Source organism: Dermacentor albipictus, chromosome 6, assembly GCF_038994185.2.
Source record: "Dermacentor albipictus isolate Rhodes 1998 colony chromosome 6, USDA_Dalb.pri_finalv2, whole genome shotgun sequence".
NCBI classification, from domain to species: domain Eukaryota; kingdom Metazoa; phylum Arthropoda; class Arachnida; order Ixodida; family Ixodidae; genus Dermacentor; species Dermacentor albipictus.
In genome coordinates, this window is record NC_091826.1 from 23499826 (window position 1) to 23522904 (window position 23079).

The following is a 23079-nucleotide window of genomic DNA, read 5'->3' on the forward strand; positions in this document are numbered from 1 at the left end:
TGTATTTCAAACCTGACATCTGTGCTCAATTGTTACTTTTCTTTCTTTGTAGCACACCGAGTATGAGCTCTAGTTGAGAATGATCTATTCTTTGCAGTTCTCTCATTTACGCAGTGCAACCAGAGGAACTATATAACACGATTATCACTGAAAGACCACATTCATTGTGAGTAGCAAGAGAAATTATTCAGAGGTAACTTCTGCAATTGAAAGTAAAGAGACATTGCACAGGCAAAATGTAAGAACATCTTTATTGCAGCAATTTCTCAACTGACAAATTAGCATGAACAACGTACTGCAGTGCATGCTCAAAGTTAGTGAAAATGTAGAAATCAGCCTGCAACGTTTCAACAGCACTGCATACCCTGTTTTGCAAAGCAGAGAAATACGATTTCATATTGGTTTTTGTAGGCTGTAGGCACATTGCAATGTCTAAAACAAGATAGCACCAGAACCTACTTGCAAGTATGAATCATATCACTGCTTGTCTAGATGGCTGCACCGTGCAGGCCGCTCACATTTACGCTAAAGCCCCTTCATCACACATGTCCAGCAGTGCAAGCACTTGCATTCAACCATTACTAATTCAAGTAAATACAATTACTGAAGTGCTGTCAATGAATACCATCTCACAGTTATGCTCTGATCTGTCTATATCCTGGCTTGCCAGTGCAATATTGCAATAGGTTGTCACTGCAGCACAGTCACTTTCTTTGTAAAATATTACTTGAAGATGCTTCCACCTTTTCATATCCACCATCGGTAACCACGATCCAGCTTTTTGCAAATGGCGTCATATCGCTTATCATAATAAAGTGCAAACAACTTGTAATACTGCTCATAATAATGCTTGTCTTCCCACATGGAATTGGTTAAAATGAAAGTGCAAACAGCTAAATATGAAATACAAAACAAAGAGAATCGGGGCACCTTCATTGTGATGCTGTCTTTTGTTTTTAATTTTTGGAAACTAAGGTTAACATCAGTGAGGTTAACACTGACAAAATGTTTTAGCTACTTGCCATTGCGGAGTAGAATAATAAAACTCCCCACGTACACAGCTGCTAGTCTACACTTTGTTAAAGGGATGGTCTCTGTGCAGTGTTTTAAAATGTACAGGGGACACAATACACAAAGTGAGACCGCAATTTTCAAAACACGATATTATAGTACTTTCTGTCTACAGTTGTTTCGTTAATTGGCCCTTCAAACTTGCCTTGCACAGTATAGATAAAGGGAAGACGACTGCAACTGGGACAACTAAAGCAGCAATATTCAATTACCGGCATGCAACAGAGACAAAAATCCATTAGCATGACATAGATGCAGTGTTTATTGTAATTTTACATCAGTAAACAATGCCACACTACTCACACTTCACAGTGCCTGACAATGAATGAAGTAGTACTGAGTAACAAACAATGTGACAAGCAACTGACATTTGTACAGTATGAATCGAAAGAAGTCTTAATTGCCTTCATCCAGGTATCACAAAATATGCACAGGATGAAAGTTTCCGTTAAAATGAGGTCATCCTTACACAGAAGTGCACAGCTATGGTATGGCAATTCAGAACACCCAGAATTACAATTTCGTCAAAATAAATGTAATGAAGTATATAACAAACAACACTCTATCTACAATGGACATATATAAAGGGCAGAAATTAAAAACATTATCTGAAGGAGACAAATGCTGCCAGTTTTTTAGTATCACAAAAGCAGCACACAATTACTGCTGAGCAGCAGAACCCCCAACAAGTGTACAGCTTTGTCATAATTCATTATACACTGCACTAAAGAATTGGCAAGAAAGTACAGTGCTCAATTGGCACGTGGTTCCCGGTGGTAGGCATTCGTTTCATAGCGAATTCCTAATTAAGCACAAACAGGCTATCTTAGAGAATAGCTGAACAATTATAAATTTCTCCTGAAAGGTGCCCTATATAGGTGTAAGCATTTTGACTTGACAAGCACTGTATGTTCTAACATCTCGTCATCATTACATGTGGCAAACATTGGCTCGCTGACTCATGGAATCATTGCACTTGGCAGAAGTAATTGAAGGAAGAGAGTAGAAGCAAGGCAGACGGAACAGATGCTTCCGTGCCTCAGAATGCATTGCCTCTTTCCCAATACATTACAAACTACCTAGCCGAACATTCGAGCATGCTAAACCATATCGAGGGAGAGGCAACAAAATTCTTTAAAAAGCGTGCACCCTCTCCAACATCGGCCCTAACCGCCTTTTCAAGAAGAGGTGACATTGGCTGCATTATTATGATACCTCAATTAAGGGTTAGTCTATCACTGGAGTGTAGTGCATAAATATCGACCTACCATATTTAACTTTTTACTTAGTAAAGTTACATACGGTGAGGCGAAACTGACAAGCACGAGTAGCTGAAGGCTTTCCGAGGCTGGCATGCAGTGCGCCATATGCGATTAGCAGCCACTCATGGTATTGCCATTTGTTCTTTGTGGATGAAGCAATGTGAGCTATTGATAAGACATTAAGGTCGCCATGGCTTCGTCAAGAAGACCTTTCTGCACCTTCCCAGATTTTCCTTTTCTTTCTTTTTTTCGTGTATGTGCATATTTAGGTACTGTGTGCCTGCCGTGATCATTTCAGTCTGTGCGAGGCACTGGTTGGCAACAAGAAAGTACAAGCGTCATCATGCGATGTCACAGCAATCGGAACTGTGCAAGGATCTTAAGCATATAGAGAAGAATTGTGGGGTTTTACATGCCACAACACAACATGATTAAGAGGCACGGCTGAGTTGGGGACTAGCATGAGCAGATAATTTTTGCATCTTCTTTCTGTTCCACCACTATGCGACCTTTCAATTGTTGGTAAGGGTTTCTGTTGTTCTTGTTTAACTTGTCTTACAGCCTACCTTTCCATACAATGCAGCACCCACTCGGTTCAACACGCTCAAAGGGATGCTAAAGAGAAATGTTCAGTGAAAATAGATTAATAAATTAGATTTTTGCAACGCCAGGAATATCATTTCTACCATCGGCAGAGCATTTGGCACGCCAGAAAAGGACGAGGCAAAACAGAAAGAAAGAAAAGGGCTTGGAGATCCTCTGGTAGTTTCTCGTGTCATCATGAGATTTTGAAAGCTTCTGCTTAGGAAACGTTAACACTTTATCGATAAACAGGGACTGGTTTGCATTCTCTAAATGAACATTTACAACACAGCGAGTATTAACCACATTTACTGAACAAAAGCGGACCAAACATGTCAATGTACTTAGCAATCTGTGATGCCGTACTAGCATATCGGCGTTGCTGTTTAGACATGAAATTCAAGAACGACCAATTTCGCCAGACATGTTATTGTTGCTAATAATGAGCCATAATAAATTATGACATAGTTGACAATGCACAAATGTGCCTCTGCCGAAAAATACCTACGTAAACATGAGGCTCCACCAGATTTACCAAAATATATTACGGCTGTCTAGTAGGGTTGCTGCAATCTACAGAGACGACATCTGACAGCTTGAGATATCGTGCTATGGCAGAGAGGCACTCGTAATTCAAGGCGCGAATGTCTCGTCCCTTGCCAAGGTGGAAAACAACATTTTCTCTCACAATGCCCGCTAGTTGAAAGTAGTTTGACTGAATGTAACGCTTTGCCAACACTACAGCCTTTTTTGCCTCGTCCTCAGTCTGTTCGGTCACTTTCATTAGGTGTGGAACAAGCGACGCCTTTTCACTGAGGGCTTCGAATTCCACTGCAGCCTGCCTATCTAGCCTCTGGTGTGTGAGAAATCTCACAGCCACGTTCAGAAGACTGGTGTTCCGTCGAATGGAGGTGAACATACGGGAAGACGCATGGTTTGCGTTTGGCACAGGGGTCAGAGTAAAATCCACGATAGACTGGCTTTTCACCAGGGCACGTGAAATAATGGCAAGGCGATTGGTGGGCATGGAGCTCCCAGTGTTCAACTTGAGGTTGGTGATTGCGGTGTTCTTTGTCAGCATAAAAGCAATCGACTTGAGCGACTTCAAGGATACTTTATAGCTTTCCAAACATACTTGACTCACAGTGGTGTTTGTCGCGAGCGCCTTGGCGACCATGCCAAGCAGCCCATGTGCTGAATAGGAACAAATCTTAATTTTAAGATTCTGGATAGTTTGGTTCAAGGCGAGCACACGGCACAATGCAACAGCGACTTGTTTGTGATCTCCTAAACCGACTGTTACAGTTCGCACATATTTATTTGTGGCGAGATTTTGAAGCAGCGCACAAATGCCGATTTCGGTGAGTTCGTAGGCAACGCTTAGGTGGAGCTCTGTGAGCGACTCTGAACCAAGTGCCACGGCTGCAGACAGTGGAGGAAGGTCGGCCTCGGCCCAAGACATCTGGATACGGTTGTAGCCTTCGGCTTGGGCCATTTCAACGGAGAGAGTTGACCTGCATTGAAAAGACCGCTGTCATTCATCCTGCGTAGGCTTAAAGAGGTTTAGCATAGGTTAAAGAGTTTAGCCCAACCAAATTGATGACCTGTGAGATGAATAGGCGAAATGCAGCAATTCACTTTTGACGTCACACACCGGCCTAGGCAAAAACTGCCAGATGCAGATGCCCTGTAAGGACTCTACATACAGGTGAAAGACCAGCAAGAGTACATAAATTACTTGGCTCATTGGGAAGGCACTAAGGAGGTGGCACTGCAGAATAGGACGCTTCATGTTCCAGAATCAGCAACACCTCTCACTGCCTTTCATACAATAAAAGTCCTGTAAATTGAATGTATGCATTTGCAAAGGTAAGGCTTGTTTGAGTTGGACGCACACTTTTGTGTGAACCATTAGAGGAGGGAAGGAATCCTAAAGCTGATTTTCAGGACAATAGGAAGTTTTATGAGTAGCGCCTACCTGTTGCTTTATGTCACCAAAAGGCCAAACTCGTTTGTACAACCTTTACATTCTTTTATTACTCTCTGCATTCAAATGCCTGACTGATAGCACCCCCTTACTTTTGGTTCCCCATTTCTACAGCACCCTAATATAAATGTTATTCTTGGTATAATTCTGAAGCACTTATTTCGGCTCTGGCCGGGAACAGTGTCACCTGCTGTTTCAGCAAAAAGCAGCTATACAACCCTACATGTAGCAACCCAAATTCAAGAACACAGAAAATAAAACCGTATAAAAGAACAGTGACATGCAAAAATTGGCCCTGCAAACTGTTCCTTTTACATGTGCGTGGCTCTGAAGACATCTGCCCGTCGGATAGGCAATTTAGTTACCTTTCCTGTTGTGTAGCTTGAACTTCAGAAAACAGCACACTCTTCAGCGTCTTGTTATTTCGCAGCATTCTGCAGAATGTGTTGACAGCACGTACAGTCACGGTGTTATACCTCAGATCCAGCAACTCGAGAGCAGTGTTCTCCTTAAGCTTATGAGCAAGTGTCACCATTGAGTCGGCGTCGAGATAAGTGCCCATTAATTCCAACTTTTTCAGCCCTTTGTTGCTAACCAGTGCTGTCGCGAGTGACTCCGCATTACTGTCGTTGATGTTGCAACCCTTCAGGTCCAAGTGCTTGAGGGTCTTGTTCGTGGTCAGCGCTTCAAAAAGTGGCTCGAAGCGCGTGTAGCACCAACCAATGTGAAGCTCCAGTAGGGATGTATTGGCCTTGAGTGCCTCTGCTAAGGTGGAGAGGTTGACGCCGTCGTCCAGACTCTCGTTGAGCGTCAGTTTGGTCAAGGATTTAGCGACGCGCAGTAGCCTCGCGATAGAGTTCACGCTTTCCCGTGGAATATCGTTCGCGACGACAGACAGCTCGCCGAGGAAGCGACAGCACTGCAGCGCTCGCAAGAGGCACTCGACGGACTCCTGCGACATGTCATTATCAGAGATGGAAACAGCAGTGAGGTGGCTCGCGTTTCTTCTTAGCAAATTTGCTACGGATCTCGACACTGATGCACTGATAGGGAAATGGTACAATTCTAAGCTCTTGAGATTTCCTAGGCCAGCCAGCCCTTCGGAAAGCTCTTCTTCGCAGTAGGGCTTTTTGTTGCCACCGCGGAGCTGCAGATGCTGCACGTTGACGCTCCGGCCTAGCGCCAACGCGAGGGTGGAGGCCGGTGCAAACAATAACGACCTCGGGTCTTGCATCATGATGCGCAGAACGCACCGATGCGCCTTCGGCAGCCAGGAGAAGACGTAAGCGGCGTCGTAAAGTTGGTCGTCGCCGAGCTGACGCCGACGTGTCCGCGTCGACCGGATGGCCACCCTGGCCGGCTCGGTTTCGACAAGTTCGAAGCTCACCGGGTGCAAGACCTTGCTCCATCGGTCGAGGTCGTGGCACAGCCAGCAATCGGCGTGGCATTCGTCATACTCACAAGCGCGGTCGAAGTCCAGCCCTCGCTTTGTTAGGCGAGACACGATCTGTTCGGGGTAAGGCATGATGCTCTCGTGACCGCCAGCGGCTGTGCCTTTCGACGCGAGGCCCGCGACTGTCCCACCTCCTTCGGTCGTGGACATTCGCTCACAGTAGGCACAGATCTGCTGCGATCCAATAACTTCCACACTCGTCGACGGCAGCGCTGGCAGGGCCCGGCTGACAGTCTGCGTGCCGTAGCGTCTTGCCGGGCGGCTTGACGCCCGTGTCGATCTTTCGCACGGTTATGGTGGCACCATAGCACGGTTGGCACGGTCGTGTCACAAGGGACCAAACAAAGAAAGCCAGCCACCGGGCCAAAGCATAGACTAGCCAAAGTTGGCGCCGCACCCACCGCACCTTGAAAGAACATCGGGCGACGTAAAGTTTCAGTGGTTTGCCGACAGCTGCCGCTTCTACGGGAACGTCCAAATGAAATCGGTTTTGCGCTTACAGCTAAATTGTTGTTTCTCAAACTTCGCAGAAAGATCGAATTTTGAAGCCTACGTAGAGCAACACCTCGGATCGCACGGCATTCCGCCACTACTGTTAAAATACGCGGTACTTTGCGTAATACCGCTTGAAGCCAATGAAAAAAAAATGCTATGTTTCTGTTCAGCATAATCGTTCACGGCGCGGTATTTGATTACATTATATTTGAATCTGCGCAAAAATTAAAAAGTTATATAAGGTTAATTTTTAATGACCAAGCAATAAAACTTGCAAAGCTACAAAGCTTGTCTAGGCTTATTTTGAGCTTCGGCTAGTTTCGATTCTAGTTTCGGCCTAGCAGTGTCGTTACTGGGGGTCTGTACATCGCAAATAGAAATAAAACCACCAGGAAACGCGAAGTCTTCTTTGAAATTTGGGTGAATGCAGACACGGGTCATTCTGCACCAGGCCTGGTGCTACTACCCGTTCCCTCCCTTGTGCAAGAGATGGGCATACACTCTTAGAAAAATTTACACCCTTCGGGGCTTATCTTGTCCCACAACAATAATCGTCATCCGTCTTGCCCGCGTTTCCTTTCTCTAACGCGGCGAGCCCGGTACTTCCCAGTCACGAACGGCATGCGCGTTATCAGTGTGACGCAGCATTCTGGACAGGAAAGTAGCGAGCGCCGAGTTTTCAGGAAAGGAAACGCAAGCAATGGCAGATGACGATTATGGTTGTGGGACAAATTTACACCCCAAAGGGTGCAACAGTTTTAAGAGTGTAGAAATCGTGTATGTGAAGTGGCAAGGTAGTACACCCTTTGAGGTGTATACCTGCCACACAACGATAATCGTCATCTGCCTTGCTTGCGTTTCCTTTCTTGAAAACGCCGCGTCCGCTCCTTTTCTGTCGGGAATGCTATGTCATGCTGATAACGCGCATGCCGTTCGTTATTGGCATGGTTACTGGGAAGTACCGGACTCGCAGCGTTAAAGAGAGGAAGTGCGGACAAGAGAGATGACGTTTATTGTTGTGTGGCAAGATAGAACACAAAGGATGCAATATTGTTTTAGAGTGTAGTACGAAAGCATTGATCAGCCTGAGGAGATTGTTTTCCTTCTCTGTTTGCAATTCTTGCGAACGAGGCGGAAAGCGTTGTCCGTCTTTGCGAGGATCTTGCCAAGGAGGAGCGCGCGACTCGCTTCTACGGAGCACCGCTCTAGAAAAGCAAATCCTAGCTCAGTTCTCAAAAAGTCAAATGGCCCAAGCCGAATAAATCTCCGAACGTTCCGTCCGAATGATTGTGAAAGATGAGCTGCTGCTCGAAAGGGTTCAGGAAGTTCCTGGTCTAATACCGGTGTCACACGGCGCATTTTTAATCGCGATCAAGCCCGATCCGGATGTATTTCTCGGTCGTGATTGCCTCATTTGCGCAAGTGCGGCGGTGGAGCCAACCGCGGTCGAGAATATCGATCTGGATCGGGCTCGATCGCGATCAAAAGTGGTCGTGTGACACCGGTATTACGGATTAGGTGAAAGAGGCCAAGGTCAGAAGATGCACGGACCCTAGATGCCTGGCATGCTGCGTGCTGCAGCACGGCACGACATTGCAGCACTCCCTTGTCAATCGAGGCACTAGTCAATATCGATCGGTTTTTAAACTACACATACAATAGGATGTTGACAGAAAGCCTCAAAGAAGGCAACATGAGTGCCACCCTGAATCCGTGATAGATTTCGGGGCAATCACTTCTGATGGAAAGATGCTGCTGGATTTCTTGGAGCAAGGAGCGATGGTAAACACTGCATACTATCTGGAAGGTGTCGTGAAGAAGCAGGTACTGTACTGGACCAAATCATACATTGCAAAACAGCAATTAATGAATCAGTGGGATTCCTCTCCACCTCACAGGGCGAAGGTAGTGCTGCACATGGTACAACAATAACGGTGCGAAAAAATCGTCCCCAATTTCATTTCCACTTTAGAATGGCATCCAAACAGCTCAATAAACTATCTCAATGTTTCAGTCTTGTTGGTGTTGAACAGCACAGTCGATTCTACTCGTTGCCACAATTTGGCTTCTCTTCATTTGGCATTGCAAAAAGCATGGCGCGAATGAAATGAAGACTAGATCAGTGCCGCCTGTGCATTTCCAAAGCGAATCTACGTTTGCATTTGTGCAAAATGTGGATTTTTTAACAGTACATTTGGATTTGTGCATATGGAGAACAGAACACATAACACTAACACCAAAAGTATTTTGTTATTCTACATGGCAACCTTATTATTTGGTATTTAATTGAGTGCAAAAACCTTTTGCCGTACCCTGTAGTTACGAAATACAATTAATCTAGAGTGATGTAGCAGTGCACTACAGTGCAAAGTGAATGAGATGAGTCGATACATTGATTTGAAGCCTCGTGCGTGTATTCTTGAGGCTCGTATTTCCATATGGTATTGTGTTTGAAAATCTTACAGCTGTGCTCGATTGTTGCTTTGCTTTCTTTGTAGCTCACCAAGCGAGAGCTCTAGATGAGAATAATTTTCTTTGCACTTCCCTTATATTCGCAATACAACCGATGGAACTATACTACACAATTATCATTGAAAGAACACTCTCCCTGTGAGTCGCAACAGACATTCCTTAGAGGTAATTTCTGTAATTAAAGTTAATGAGACATTACGCAGGTGAAATGTAAGAACAGCTTTATTGCAGCAACTTCTCATCTGACAGATTAACTTACCACTGTATTGCAGTGCATACTCAAAGACAGTGCAAATGGATAAATTCAGCTTGTGCTCCAACTACTGTCGCACACTTAAGAACAGTGAATAATCGTAAAAAGTTTGCAACGTTTCAAGAGCACTGGATACCTTGTTTGCGAATCAGAGATAGAGGGTTTATCATCGGTTTCTGCAGGTACACTTTATTATCTAAAACAAGACAGCACCAGCATCTACTCGCAAGTATGAAATAGTAGCACCGCATGTCTGGTGACATGCAGCAAGTGCAAGTAGTTGTAATGTCACACTCTGCATCCCAAGATGGCAGCCTCGCGCAGGCAGCTCGTGTTTATGCCAAAGCACCTTCATCACAGACGTCCAGAAAGCGCTTCCCCTAAAGTAAATAACCATTAGGAATACAAGTAGGTGCCATTTCTGAAGTGCTGCCAGTGAATATGTCACTGTGCCGTTATCCTCTGGCCTCGTTTTATCCTGGCTTGCCAATGAAATATTATTATTGGTTGTCATTGCAAGGCAGTTGGTGTCTTTGCAAATCACCAACTAAAGATGGTTGCATCTATTTATATCCAGGATTAACCATTACCCATGCACTACAAATGGCTTCATATCGCTTACTTTGAGGAAAGTGCAAACACCTAAACAACCGTTAATACTGCTTGTATTGCTTGTAGGCCCACATGGAACTGATTAAAATGAAAGTGCAAACATTTAGATACAGTACACAATAAAAAAGAAAGAGAACGAGGCCACATCTTTAGTGATGCTGTCTTGATTTTTAAAAAAATTCAGGTCAACAAAATAGCTCCAGCAGTGACATGTTCTAGCTACTCACCATGGCAGAGCAGAATGATCAAACTCCTCACCAACACAGCTACAAGTGTAAACTTTGTTAAAGTAAGGTTTGGTTTTTGTGCAGTGTTGATGATGTACGTACTATACAATACACAAAGTGAGACCGCATTTTTGAAAACACACATTTATAATACTTTATGTCTAGAATCATTTGGCTAAGTGGCCCTTCAAACTTGCCTTGCACTGTATAGATAAAGGGAAGACGACTGCAACTGGGACAACTAAAGCAGCAATATCCAATTACCGGCATGCAACAGAGACAAAAAACCATTAGCATGACATAGATGCAGTGTTTATTGTAATTTTACATCAGTAAACAATGCCGCACTACTCACACTTCAGAGTACCTGACAATGAATGAAGTAGTACTGAGTAACGAACAATGCGACAAGCAACTGACATTTGTACAGTATGAATCGAAAGAAGTCTTAATTGCCTTCATCCAGATATCACAGAATATGCACAGGATGAAAGTTCCCATTAAAATGAGGTCATCCTTACCCAGAAGTGCACAGCTATGGTATGGCAATTCAGAACACCCAGAATTACAATTTCGTCAAAATAAATGTAATGAAGTATATAACAAACAACACTCTATCTACAATTAACATATATAAAGGGCAGAAATTAAAAACATTATCTGAAGGAGACAAATGCTGCCAGTTTTTTAGTATCACAAAAGCAGCACAGAATTACTGCTGAGCAGCAGAACCCCCAACAAGTGTACAGCTTTGGCATAATTCATTATACACTCCACTAAAGAATTGGCAAGAAAGTACAGTGCTCAATTGGCACGTGCTTCCCGGTGGTAGGCATTCGTTTCATAGCGAATTCCTAATTAGGCACAAACAGACTATCTTAGAGAATAGCTCAACAATTATAAATTTCTCCTGAAAGGTGCCCTATATAGATGTAAGCATTTTGACTTGACAAGCACTGTATGTTCTAACATCTCGTCATCATTACATGTGGCAAACATTGGCTTGCTGACTCATGGAATCATTGCACTTGGCAGAAGTAATTGCAGGAAGAGAGTAGAAGCAAGGCAGACGTAACAGATGCTTCCGTGCCTAAACATGCCTTGCCTCTGTTCCCAATACATTACAAACTACCTAGCCCAACATTCGAGCATGCTAAACCATATCACTGAGGGAGAGGCAACAAAATTCTTTAAAAAGCGTGCACCCTCTCCAACATCGGTGCTTTACAAGAAGAGGTGACATCGGCTGCATTTTCACGATACCTCAAGCAATGGTTAGTCTATCACTGCAGTGTAGTGCTTAAATATCAACCAGCATATTTCCTTTTTTTACTTTGTAATGTTACATATGGTAAGGCGAAACTGACAAACAAGTAGGTGCAGCCTTTTCAAGGCTGGCATACAGTGCACTATGTGCGATTAGCAGCCACTCATGGTATTACGTTTTGTTCTTTGTGGAAGAAGCAATGTGAGCCATTGATAGGACAATAATGGCACCATGGCTTGGTCAAAAAGACATTTCTACACCTTCAAAGATTTTTCTTTTCCTTCTTTTTTTTCGTGTGTGTGCATTTTTAGGGACTGTGCGCCTTCCGCCATCATTTCAGTCTGTGCGAGGCACTAGTTGGCAGCAAAAAAGTACAAGGGTCATCATGCGATGTGACGGCAATCAGAAGTGAGCAGGGATCATAAGCATGCAGAAAAGAATAGCGGGGTTTTACATGCCACAACACAATATGATTAAGAGGCACGTATTAGTCGGGGAATAGCATGAGCAGTACTCAATAATATTGCGCAACAAAAAAACTATGCGGACGTAAGAGAGGACGTCCTTTCTTACGTCCGTGTCGTGTTTTGTTGCGCAATATCATTGGAGTAATGGATTACCAACTTGCCCTGAATGCTGCTCTCATTAAGCATGACCAGATAATTTTTGCCTCTTCCTTCTTTTCCACCACTATGTGACCTTTCAATTGTTGGTCAGTGTTTCTGTTCTTATTTTACTGGTCTTGCAGCCTACCTTTCCAAACAATGCAGCATTCACTTGGTTCAACACGCTTAAAAGGACGCTAAGGAGAAATGTTCAGTGAAAATAGATTAATAAATTACATTTCTGCAATGCAAGGAATATCATTTGTCCCATCAGCAGAGTGGAGTTCTAAGAACTAGGAACAGCAAAAGAGGGGCTTGAAGATCCTCTGGTAGTTTCTCGTGTTGTCATGAGATATTGAAAGCTTCTGCTTAGGACAAGGTAACAATTGATCGATAAACAGGGACTGGTTTGCATTCTCTAAACATTTACAACACATAGGGTATTAAGCACGTTTACAGAACAAAAGCAGGCTAATCATGTCAATGTACTTAGCAATCTGTGATGCCGTACTAGCATATCGGCCTTGCTGTTAGGGCATGAAATTCAAAAACGACCAATTTCGCCAGACATCATGTTATTGTTGCTAATAATGAGCCATAAAAAAAGTATGACATAGTTGACAATGCACAAATGTGTCTCTGTCGAAAAATACCTACGTAAACCTGAGGCTCCACCAGATTTACCCAAATATATTACGGCTGTCTATTAGGGTTGCTGCAATCTACAGAGACATCTGACAGCTTGAGATATTGTGCTATGGCATAGAGGCACTCGTAATTCAAGGTGTGAATCTCTCGTCCCATGCCAAGGTGGCAAACAACACTTTCTCTTACAATGCCCGCTAGTTGAAAGTAGTTTGACTGAATGTAACGCTTTGCCGACAGCACAGCCTTTTTTGCCTCGGCCTCAGTCTGTTCGGTCACTTTCATTACGTGTGGAACAAGCGACGCCTTTTCACTGAGGGCTTCGAATGCCACGGCAGCCTGCCTATCTAGCCTCTGGTGTGTGATAAATCTCACAGCCATGTTCAGAAGACTGGTGTTTCGTCGAATGGAGGTGAACATACGGGAAGACACATGGTTTCTATTTGGCACGGTGGTCAGTGTCAAATCCACGATAGACTGGTTTTCCACCAGAGCACGTGAAATAATGGCAAGGCGTTTGGTGCGCATGGAGCCCCCAGTGTACAAGTTCAGGTTGGTGATTGCGGTGTTCTTTGTCAGCATAAAAGCAATCGACTTGAGCGACCTTAAGGATACGTTACAGCTTTCCAAACATACTTGACTCACAGTGTTATTTGTCGCGAGCGCTTTGGCGACCATGCCAAGCAGCCCACGAGCTGAATAGGAAAAATTCCTAATTTTAAGATTCTGGATAGTTTGGTTCAAGGCGAGCACACAGCACAACGCAACAGCGACTTGTTTGCGACCTTCTAAATCGACTGTTACAGTTCGCACATATTCATTTGTGGCGAGATTTTGAAGCAGTGCACAAATGCTGATTTCGTTGAGTTCGTAGGCAACGCTTAGGTGGAGTTCTGTGAGCGACTCTGAACAAAGTGCCACGACTGCAGACAGCAGAGGAAGATCGAGCTCGGCCCAAGGCATCTGGATACGGCTGTAGCCTTCGGCTTGGGCCATCTCAACGGAGAGAGTTGACCTGCATTGAAAAGCCCACTGTCATTCATCCTGCATAGGTTTAAAGAGGTTGCGTATATATTTGGTAGAGCCTGTATCAGCGTTAAGGATACTGTATTACTGTGCATAACAACAGTTCCAAAAGAAGACAAAACATTTCATCTTTGTAGGGAATATTGTTCGTTAAATAATCAAATGGAACTTCTCCCCTTTCCCGTGCCCCGTGTTGATGATACCATTGATTAAACCAGTGAATGTACATGGTTTTTCAAGAATTGACCTATGCAAAGAGTATTGGCAGGTGCCTCTCACAGATGAGATTAAACGGTTCACTACTTTCGTGACACCCTTTGAAGTCTGTGAATAGGCTCCCTTTTGGTAAGAAAAGCTTGAGGCTAGTTTCAGAATATTGCTAATGAAGGGTTAGAGAAATTCCTAGGCCTATTTTGTAGTGTGTAAATAAACAATATACTGATCTACTCACAAAGAAAAGAAGATCATGACAAGCACCTCGTAGACATGCTGCTCTGAGCGAAGAAATGTTAAAGGGACCCTGAAACGATCTTCTACAAACATGCTGAGTCATTAGCATAGGTCTTCTGATCATTAATCCATGTGTCTAAGTGCTCCCCGTAAAGCATGTCATTTATTAAAAGGTTTTAAACATGTACATCGCTACCGATCGCAGCACGCCACTGGCCTGAGTTTTCAGCCACCCCTGACTAGACAATGGAAGGTGACCAGACGACGCCAGTAGGCAAGCTATCCAAGTGGGTGCCCAGGGCACATCATCAATAATTTTTTCAACTTTAGGGTGAACAAATGTCATTCGTATTAGTTGGAATGTTAGTCAATTTGTTTCTATAAAAAACAAAGTAGAAGCAACAGAATGCACAAGAGAAATTTATCACTACTCTCAAGCACATCCGGCACATAGCAAGCGCTGCCTGATTGTGTTACAACATGCTCCATGTTCACGCGAGCTGTGCTGTCTGTGTTGGTCTCGATCTGTCTTTTTGTGACCCTCATAGTTCAGCTTTGCATTGTGGGCTGCGAACGTAGCGATCGGCAACATGTCAAGCTGCGACATTATGTACCTTTGCAAGGCATAAATGCAAGCAGAGTGTCTAGAGTGCTTGTTGACAGTATCAATTCAATTCCAGCACATACACATTTGCGGCCATCACTTCACACCATTAATGTTTCACATGTCTGGTATGCAGGTAAACGCAAGCGTTTTGGGTTTGGGCATTTTATGGGGTGAGTGGAGATACATCCATGAATAGCCAGCATAGTGCAGCCACTTGTTGGCACAGAGTTCAAACAAACACAGAACTAATACAGCAGTAATGGAGTGTATTTTACTTTGCTACTGGAGTGAACTTTTGGCAGCAGTCTAACTGTGAACACATTATTTTTCTATATGTTTAAATCATTTTGCACTTAATTATACATTTTTCTAAATGTTTGAAAGGTTTTGCACTTGGTTACAGCAATATTAGCTCTTTGTTTGGTTGGTTAAGCTCTGCATCACCAGGTGGCTGGACTGTGCCCACCGATCAGGCCACTCACGTACGTCTACGCTAAAGCTCCTTCATCACAGCAATATTTGCACAGACGGGCTTTAGTTTACCCTTACACCCATCCAGCTCATAACGCATGCTGTTTTGATAGCTGCCGCTTGAGATCAACTGCCCGGCGGCTTGCGGTGACGTTGTGAGAGGCTTCGCGTGCTGGCTCCAAAACAACCAGTAGTAGACGACACGACGTCCCATCATGGACACAAAGCCAATGAAGGTGTAGCTTAGCTCCAATCACTTGGTGAAGAAGTTGACAAGAAAAAGCGTGGCTATGGTGCACGGAAACTTGCAATTGTCCATAGGTTCCGTAGGTCTCTTTATATGAGAGACCTCACACAAATTTTCATGTGAATGTTTTCCTATGTGTTGACAAACTTTGTCCAAACCGTCTTAGGGACTCTTTGAAGATAAACACAAGAAAAAGTGAGTTTTCCCAAAGAAACATAGTATTCTTACTAAGAACGTTTGTGTGTAATGGTTCAGACTTTTGTGTGAACCATTAGAAGAAGGAAGGAATCCTAAAGCTTATCTTCAGGACAATAGGAAGTTTCATAAGTAGCTCCTCCCTGTTGCTTTACATCACCAAACAGCCAAACTCCTTTGTATAGCCTTTACATTCTTTTTATTACTTTTTACATTCCTATGCCTGGGTGATAGCACCGCCTCACTTTTGGTTCCCTATTTCTACAGTACCCTAACACAAATGTTCTTTTTGCTAGAATTCTGAAGCAATTATTGTGGTACTGGCTGCAGAACAGTGTCAGCTGGTGTTTCAGCAAAAAGCATCTATATTACCCTACACTCAACAACATGGAAAATAAATCTGTATAAAAGAACATAACAGTGACACGCAGAAATTGGCCCTGAAAGCTGTTCTTTTCCATGTGCGTGGCTTTGAACACATCTGCCTGTCTGATAGGCAATTCAGTTACCTTTCCAGTTCTGTAGCTTGAACTTTAGAAAACTGCACACACTTTAGCGTCTTGTTGTTTCGCAGCATTCTGCAGAACGTGTTGATGGCACGTACAGTAGCGGTGTTATCCCTCAGATCCAGCAACTCGAGTGCAGAGTTCGTTTCCAGCCCATGAGCCAGTGTCACCATTGAGTCGGCATCGACACGAGCGTGCTTCAATTCCACCGTTCTCAGCCCTACGTTGCTACGCAGTGCTGTCGCGAGTGACTCGGCATTACTGCCGTTGATGTTGCAATCGTTCAGGACTAAGTGCTTCAGGGTCTCGTTCGCGATTATCGCTTCAAAAAGGGGCGCGAAGCACGTGAAGCAATCACCAATGTGAAGCTCCAGTAGGGACGTGTTGGCCTTGAGTGCCTCTGCTAAGGTGGAGAGGTTGACGCTGTGTTCCAGACTCCGGTCGAGCGTCAGTTTGGTCAAGGACTTGGCGACGCGCAGTAGCGTCGCGATAGAGTTCACGCTTTCCCGTGAAATATCGTTCGCGACGACAGACAGCTCGCCGAGGAAGCGACAGCACTGCAGCGCTCGCAAGAGGCACTCGACGGACTCCTGCGACATGTCATTAGCGGAGAACGAAACCGCAGTGAGATGGCTCGCGTTTCGTCTTAGCAAATCCGCTAGGGATATCGACATTGATGCATTGATGGGGAAATGGCATAATTCTAAGCTCTTGAGATGCCCAAGGCCAGCCAACCCTTCGGAAAGCTCTTTATCGTAGACGCGCGTTTGGTAGACACCGCGAAGCTTCAGGTGCTGGACGTTGACGCTCCGGCTTAGAGCCAACGCGAGGACGGAGGCTTGTTCGTAGAAGGACGTCATCCTCTGGCCTTTGAGATTGGCCCTCTGGAAGGGGTAGTGTGATCCATCGATGAACTCCCCCGGGCTTTCTATCATGATGCGCAGAACGCACCGATGCGCCTTCGGCAGCCAGGAGAAGACGTAAGCGGCGTCGTAAAGTTCGTCCTCGCCGAGCTCACGCCAACGTGTCCGCGTCGACCGGATGGCCAGCTTGGCCGGCTCGGTTTCGAAAAGTTCGAAGCTCACCGGGTGCAAGACCTTGCTCCATCGGTCGAGGTCGTGGCACAGCCAGCAATCGGCGCTTAATTCGTCATACTGACAGGCGCGGTCGAAGTCCAGACCGCGCTTTGTTAGGCGGGCCACGATCTGTTCGGAGTAAGGCATGATGCTCTCGTGACCGCCAGCGGCTGTGCCTTGCGACGCGAGGCCCGCGACTGTCCCACCTCCTTCGGTCGTGGACATTCCCTCACTGTTGGCACAGATCTGCTGCGATCGAATGACTTCCACACTCGTCGACGGCAGCGCTGGCAGGGCCCGGCTGACAGTCCGCGTGCCGTAGCGTCTTGCCGGGCGGCTTGACGCCCGTGTCGATCCTTTGCACGGTCGCGTCACAAGCGACCAAACAAAGAAAGCCAGCCATAGTGAGCCAGCCACAGGGCCAAAGCATAGCACCGCCCCCACCGCACCTTGAAAGAACATCGGGTGACGTTAAGTTTCAGTGGTTAGCCGACAGCTGCCGCTTCTGCGGGAACGTCGAAACAAAATAGATTTTGCGCTTACTGCTAGATTGTTGTTTATCAAATTTCGCAGAAAGATCGAGTTCTGAAGCCTACATAGAGTAACACCTCGGATTGCAGGGCAGTGTGGCACGGAATCCCGCGACCACTGTCAAAATGCGCGGTATTTTGCGCGAAACCACGTGAAGCCTGTGAAAAAAAAAAAAAAAGTTATGTTTCTGTACAGCATAATCGTTCACTGCGCCGTATTTGATTACATTATATTTGAATCTACGCAAAACCTATAATATTATAGAAGGTTAATTTTGTAATGACCAAACAATAAAACTTGCAAAACCTTGTCTAGGGCTATTTTGAGCTTCGGCTAGTTTCGATTCCAGTTTCGGCCAAGCAGCGTCGTTATTGTGGGTGGGTCTGTAGTACATCGCAAATAGAAATAAAACCACCAGGAAGCGCGAAGTCTTCTTTGAAATTTGGGTGAATGCAGACACCGGTCATTCTGCACCAGGCCTGATGCTACTACCAGTATGTGTTCTGTGCTACTACTCGTTCCCTCTCTCGTAGAAGAGATGTGCATAGAAATCGTGTATGTGCAACCTATGTGAAGTGGCATAGTACGAAAGCATTGATCAGACTGAGGAGATTGTTTTCCTTCATGCCTCGGTGTCTGTTTGCAATTCTTCGAACGAGGCGGAAAGCGTTGTCCGTCTTTGCGAGGATCTTGCCAAGGAGGAGTGGGACTCGCTTCTGCGTAGCCCCGCTCCAGAAAAGCAAATCCTGGATGTCCGGCATGCCCACGACCGGGCTGGTGGGTTGCTAGACCTGCCGGTCCCGACGTGGGACTAGCCGGGTGCGCGACGAGTTCACGTCCTCGAGGGACCTGCAAAAATGTTTCTTCACTCACTTACTCATTCATCGCACCTATTACTAATAATATATATATATATATATATATATATATATATATATATATATATATATATATATATATATATATATATATATATATATATATATATATATATATATATACCACGGTCCGCCTCGCGTGCAAGAGGACCATGGTTCGAATCCCGGTGCCACGCAATTCTCCACCGGAAAAAAAAAAAACGTGTGTTGAGAAAATTGCACAAACAGGCATGGAGGGCGGCGTGATCACGGTGACCAGAACCGGTAACGCACTCTCTCACCAGAGCAGGATTGGCCACCCTGGTGCAACAATCAAACCCCGGCCCTCAGTCCCCAGCTGCCGTGAAGCAACTGACCACAGCGGCGGTCAGATCTGTGACGCAGCAGAGGGTGCTATGAATCCCTGGATCCAGACAGGCCGCCATTGGAATCTGAATCTGGCAACGTTTAACGCTAGAACGTTATCTAGTGAGGCGAATCTAGCAGTGCTATTGGAGGAATTAGAGGGCAGTAAATGGGATATAATAGGGCATAGTGAAGTTAGGAGGACAAATGAAGCATATACAGTGCTAAAATGCGGGCACGTCCTGTGCTACCGGGGCTTAGCGGAAAGGCCAGAACTAGGAGTCGGATTCCTGATTAGTAAGAATATAGCTGGTAACTTACAGGGACTCTATGGCATTAACGAGAGGGTGGCAGGTTTTGTTGTGAACATTAATAAGAGGTAAAAATTGCAGGTCGTACAGGTGTACGCCCCTACATCCAGTCATGATGACGAGGAAGTCGAAAGCTTCTATGAAGACGTGGAATTGACGATGGGTAAGGTCAAAACTGTACTGATGGGCGACTTCAATGCCAAGGTAGGCAAGAAGCAGGCTGGAGACAAGGCAGTCGGAGGAATATGGCATAGGCACTAGGAATAGCAGGGCAGAGTTATCAGTAGACTTTGCAGAACAGAATAAGATGTGGATAATGAATACCTTCTTCCGCAAGCGGGAAAGCCGAAAGTGGACGTGGAGGAGCCCAAAGGACGAGACTAGAAATGAAATGGACTTTATACTCTGCACTAACCCTGGCATCATACAAGATGTGGACCTGCTCGGCAAGGTACGCTGCAGTGACCATAGGATGGTAAGAACTCGAATTAGCCTAGACTTGAGGAGGGAGCAGAAAAATTGGTACATAAGAAGCCAATCATTGAGTTAGCACTAAGAGGGAAAATAGAGGAATTCCGGACCAAGCTACAGAACAGGTATTCGGCTTTAACACAGGAAGAGGACCTTAGTGTTGAAGCAATGAACGACAATCTTATGGGCATCATTAATGAGTCTGCAATAGAAGTTGGTGGCAACTCCTTTAGACAGCTAGGATACCAGTAAGCTATTGCAGGAGATGGAAGATCTGATCAAGAAACGCCAATGTACGAAAGCTTCTAATCCTACAGCTAGAATAGAAGTGGCAGAACTTTCCAAGTTAATCAGCAAGCGTAAGACAGCTGACATAAGGAAGTATAATATGGATAGAATTGAACATGCTCTCAGGAACGGAGGAAGCCTAAAAGCAGTGAAGAAGAAACTAGGAATAGGCAAGAATCAGATATTTGTGTTAAGAGACAATGCCGGCAATATCATTAATAATATGGATGAGATCGTTCAAGTGGCTGAGGAGTTCTATAGAGATTTATACAGTACCAGTAGCACCCACGACGATAATGAAAGAGACGATAGTCCAGAGGAATTTGAAATCCCACGAGTAACGCCGGAAGAAGTAATGAAAGCTTTGGCAGCCATGCAAAGGGGGAAGGCAGGTGGGGAGTATCAGGGGACAGCAGATTTGTTGAAGGATGGTGGACAGATTGTTCTAGAAAAGCTGGCCACCCTGTATGTGCAATGCCTCGTGACTTCGAGTGTACCGGTATCTTGGAAGAACGCTAACGTAATCCTAATCCATAAGAAAGGGGACGCCAAAGACTTGAAAAATTATAGACCAATCAGCTTACTGTCCGTTGCCTACAAACTATTTACTAAGGTAATCGCAAATAGAATCAGGAACACCTTAGACTTCTGTCAACCAAAGGACCAGGCAGGATTCCGTAAAGGCTACTCAACAATAGACCATATTCACACTATCAATCAAGTGATAGAGAAATGTGCAGAATATAACCAACCCTTATATATAGCTTTCATTGATTATGAGAAAGCGTTTGATTCTGTCAAAACTTCAGCAGTCATGGAGACGTTGCGGAATCAGGGTGTAGACGAGCCATATGTAAAAATACTGAAAGATATCTATAGCGACTCCACAGCCACTTTAGTCCTCCATAAAGAAAGCAACAAAATCCCAATAAAGAAAGGCCTCATGCAGGGAAATACGATCTCTCCAATGATATTCACAGCGTGTTTACAGGAGGTATTCAGAGACCTGGTTTGGGAAGAATTGGGAATAAGAGTTCATGGAGAATACCTTAGTAACTTGAGATTCGCTGATGATATTGCCTTGCTTAGTAACTCAGGGGACCAACTGCAATGCATGCTCACTGACCTGGAGAGGCAAAGCCGAAGGGTGGATCTAAAAATTAATCTGCAGAAAACTAAAGTAATGTTTAACAGTCTCAGAAGAGAACAGCAGTTTACGATAGGTAGCGAGGCACTGGAAGTGGTAAGGGAATACATCTACTTAGGACAGGTAGTGACTGCGAATCCAGATCATGAGACGGAAATATTCAGAAGAATAAGAATGGGCTGGGGTGCGTTTGGCAGGCATTCTCAGATCATGAACAGCAGGTTGCCATTATCCCTCAAGAGAAAAGTGTATAATAGCTGTGTCTTACCAATACTCACGTACGGGGCGGTAACCTGGAGGCTTACGAAAAGGGTTCTACTCAAATTGAGGACGACGCAACGAGCTATGGAAAGAAGAATGATAGGTGTAACATTAAGGGATAAGAAAAGAGCAGATTGGCTGAGTGAACAAACTCGAGTTAATGACATCTTAGTTGAAATCAAGAAAAAGAAATGGGCATGGGCAGGACATGTAATGAAGAGGGAAGATAACTGATGGTCATTAAGGGTTACGGACTGGATTTCTAGGGAAGGGAAGCGTAGCAGGGGGCGGGAGAAAGTTAGGTGGGCTGATGAGATCAAAAGTTTGCAGGGACAACATGGCCACAATTAGTACATGACCGGGGTAGTTGCAGGAGTATGGGAGAGGCCTTTGCCCTGCAGTGGGTGTAACCAGGCTGATGATGTATATATGCGCTCATCGCTTCTCTTTTTTTGGTCCAGTCGTAATGCTCTCTCCTAATTTACTTAATTACGGCAAGTTTTTGAGGATTCTACTTAAAGGGTGCAGCACAAGTTCTCGCAGTGTCCAGAAATCAGTTCTCGAAAAGCCAAGTGGCCCAAGCCGAATTATTCTCCAAACGTTCCGTCCGAATGATTGTGAAAGATGAGCTGCTGCTCGAAAGGGTGTGCATGGTTCAGGAATTCATGGACTAATACTGGTGTCACAAGGCGAATTTTTAATCGCGATCAAGCCCGATCCGGATGTATTTCTCGGTCGTGATTGCCTCCCCTCATTTGCACAAGTGCGGCGGAGGAGCCAATCGCGGTCGAGAATATCGATCTGGATCGGGCTTGATCGCGATCAAAAGTTGTCCTGTGACACCGGTATTACAAATTAGGTGAAAGAGGCCAAGGTCAGAAGATGCATGGACCCTAGATGCGTGCTATGCTGCATGCTTCAACACGGCATGACATTGCAGCATTCCCTTGTCAAAGGCACTAGTCAATATCGATCGGTTTTTAAACTACCCATACGATAGGATGTTGACAGAAAGCCTCAAAGAAGGCAACATGAGTGCCACCATGAATCAGTGATAGATTTCGGGGCAATCACTTCTGATGGAAAGATGCTGCTGGATTTCTTGGAGCAAGGAGCGACGGTAAACACTGCATACTATCTGGAAGGTGTCGTGAAGAAGCAGGCACTGTACTGGACCAAATCATACTTTGCAAAACAGCAAATAATGAATCAATGAGATTCCTCTCCACCTCACAGGCCGAAGGTAGTGCTGCACATGGTACAACAATAACGGTGCAAAAAAATCGTCCCCAATTTCATTTCCACTTTAGAATGGCATCCAAACAGCTCAATAAACTA

The 23079-nt window shown here is 44.9% G+C and overlaps 2 protein-coding genes and 1 long non-coding RNA gene across 3 annotated transcripts in view; 1 reads left to right on the forward strand and 2 right to left on the reverse strand.

The window, feature by feature from the left end:
• The window catches only part of LOC139060895 (uncharacterized), a 185128-nt gene that overhangs the window by 12923 nt on the left and 149126 nt on the right, over positions 1-23079 (forward strand). The window lies entirely within an intron of this gene.
• On the reverse strand, positions 235-7077 carry LOC139060890 (NLR family CARD domain-containing protein 3-like). The gene is made up of 2 exons (XM_070540162.1): positions 5268-7077; positions 235-4429 (listed from the first exon to the last, which is right to left on the reverse strand). The coding sequence occupies exons 1-2, from the start codon at positions 6503-6505 to the stop codon at positions 3460-3462; spliced, it is 2208 nt and encodes a 735-aa protein (XP_070396263.1). The 5' UTR covers positions 6506-7077; the 3' UTR covers positions 235-3459.
• On the reverse strand, positions 9509-18352 carry LOC139060882 (uncharacterized). Its single transcript, XM_070540149.1, has 2 exons — positions 16437-18352; positions 9509-13946 (listed from the first exon to the last, which is right to left on the reverse strand). Exons 1-2 carry the CDS (start codon positions 17969-17971, stop codon positions 12980-12982), a joined length of 2502 nt encoding a protein of 833 aa, XP_070396250.1. The 5' UTR covers positions 17972-18352; the 3' UTR covers positions 9509-12979.

Coding starts and splice junctions, on each gene's coding strand:
- LOC139060890 (XM_070540162.1), bottom strand. CDS start 6,505: ATGTCCACGACCGAAGGAGGTGGGACAGTCGCGGGCCTCGCGTCGAAA. Junction 4,430..5,267: donor CAAGCTACACAACAGGAAAG/GTAACTAAATTG, acceptor TTTTCAATGCAG/GTCAACTCTCTCCGTTGAAA.
- LOC139060882 (XM_070540149.1), bottom strand. CDS start 17,971: ATGTTCTTTCAAGGTGCGGTGGGGGCGGTGCTATGCTTTGGCCCTGTG. Junction 13,947..16,436: donor CAAGCTACAGAACTGGAAAG/GTAACTGAATTG, acceptor TTTTCAATGCAG/GTCAACTCTCTCCGTTGAGA.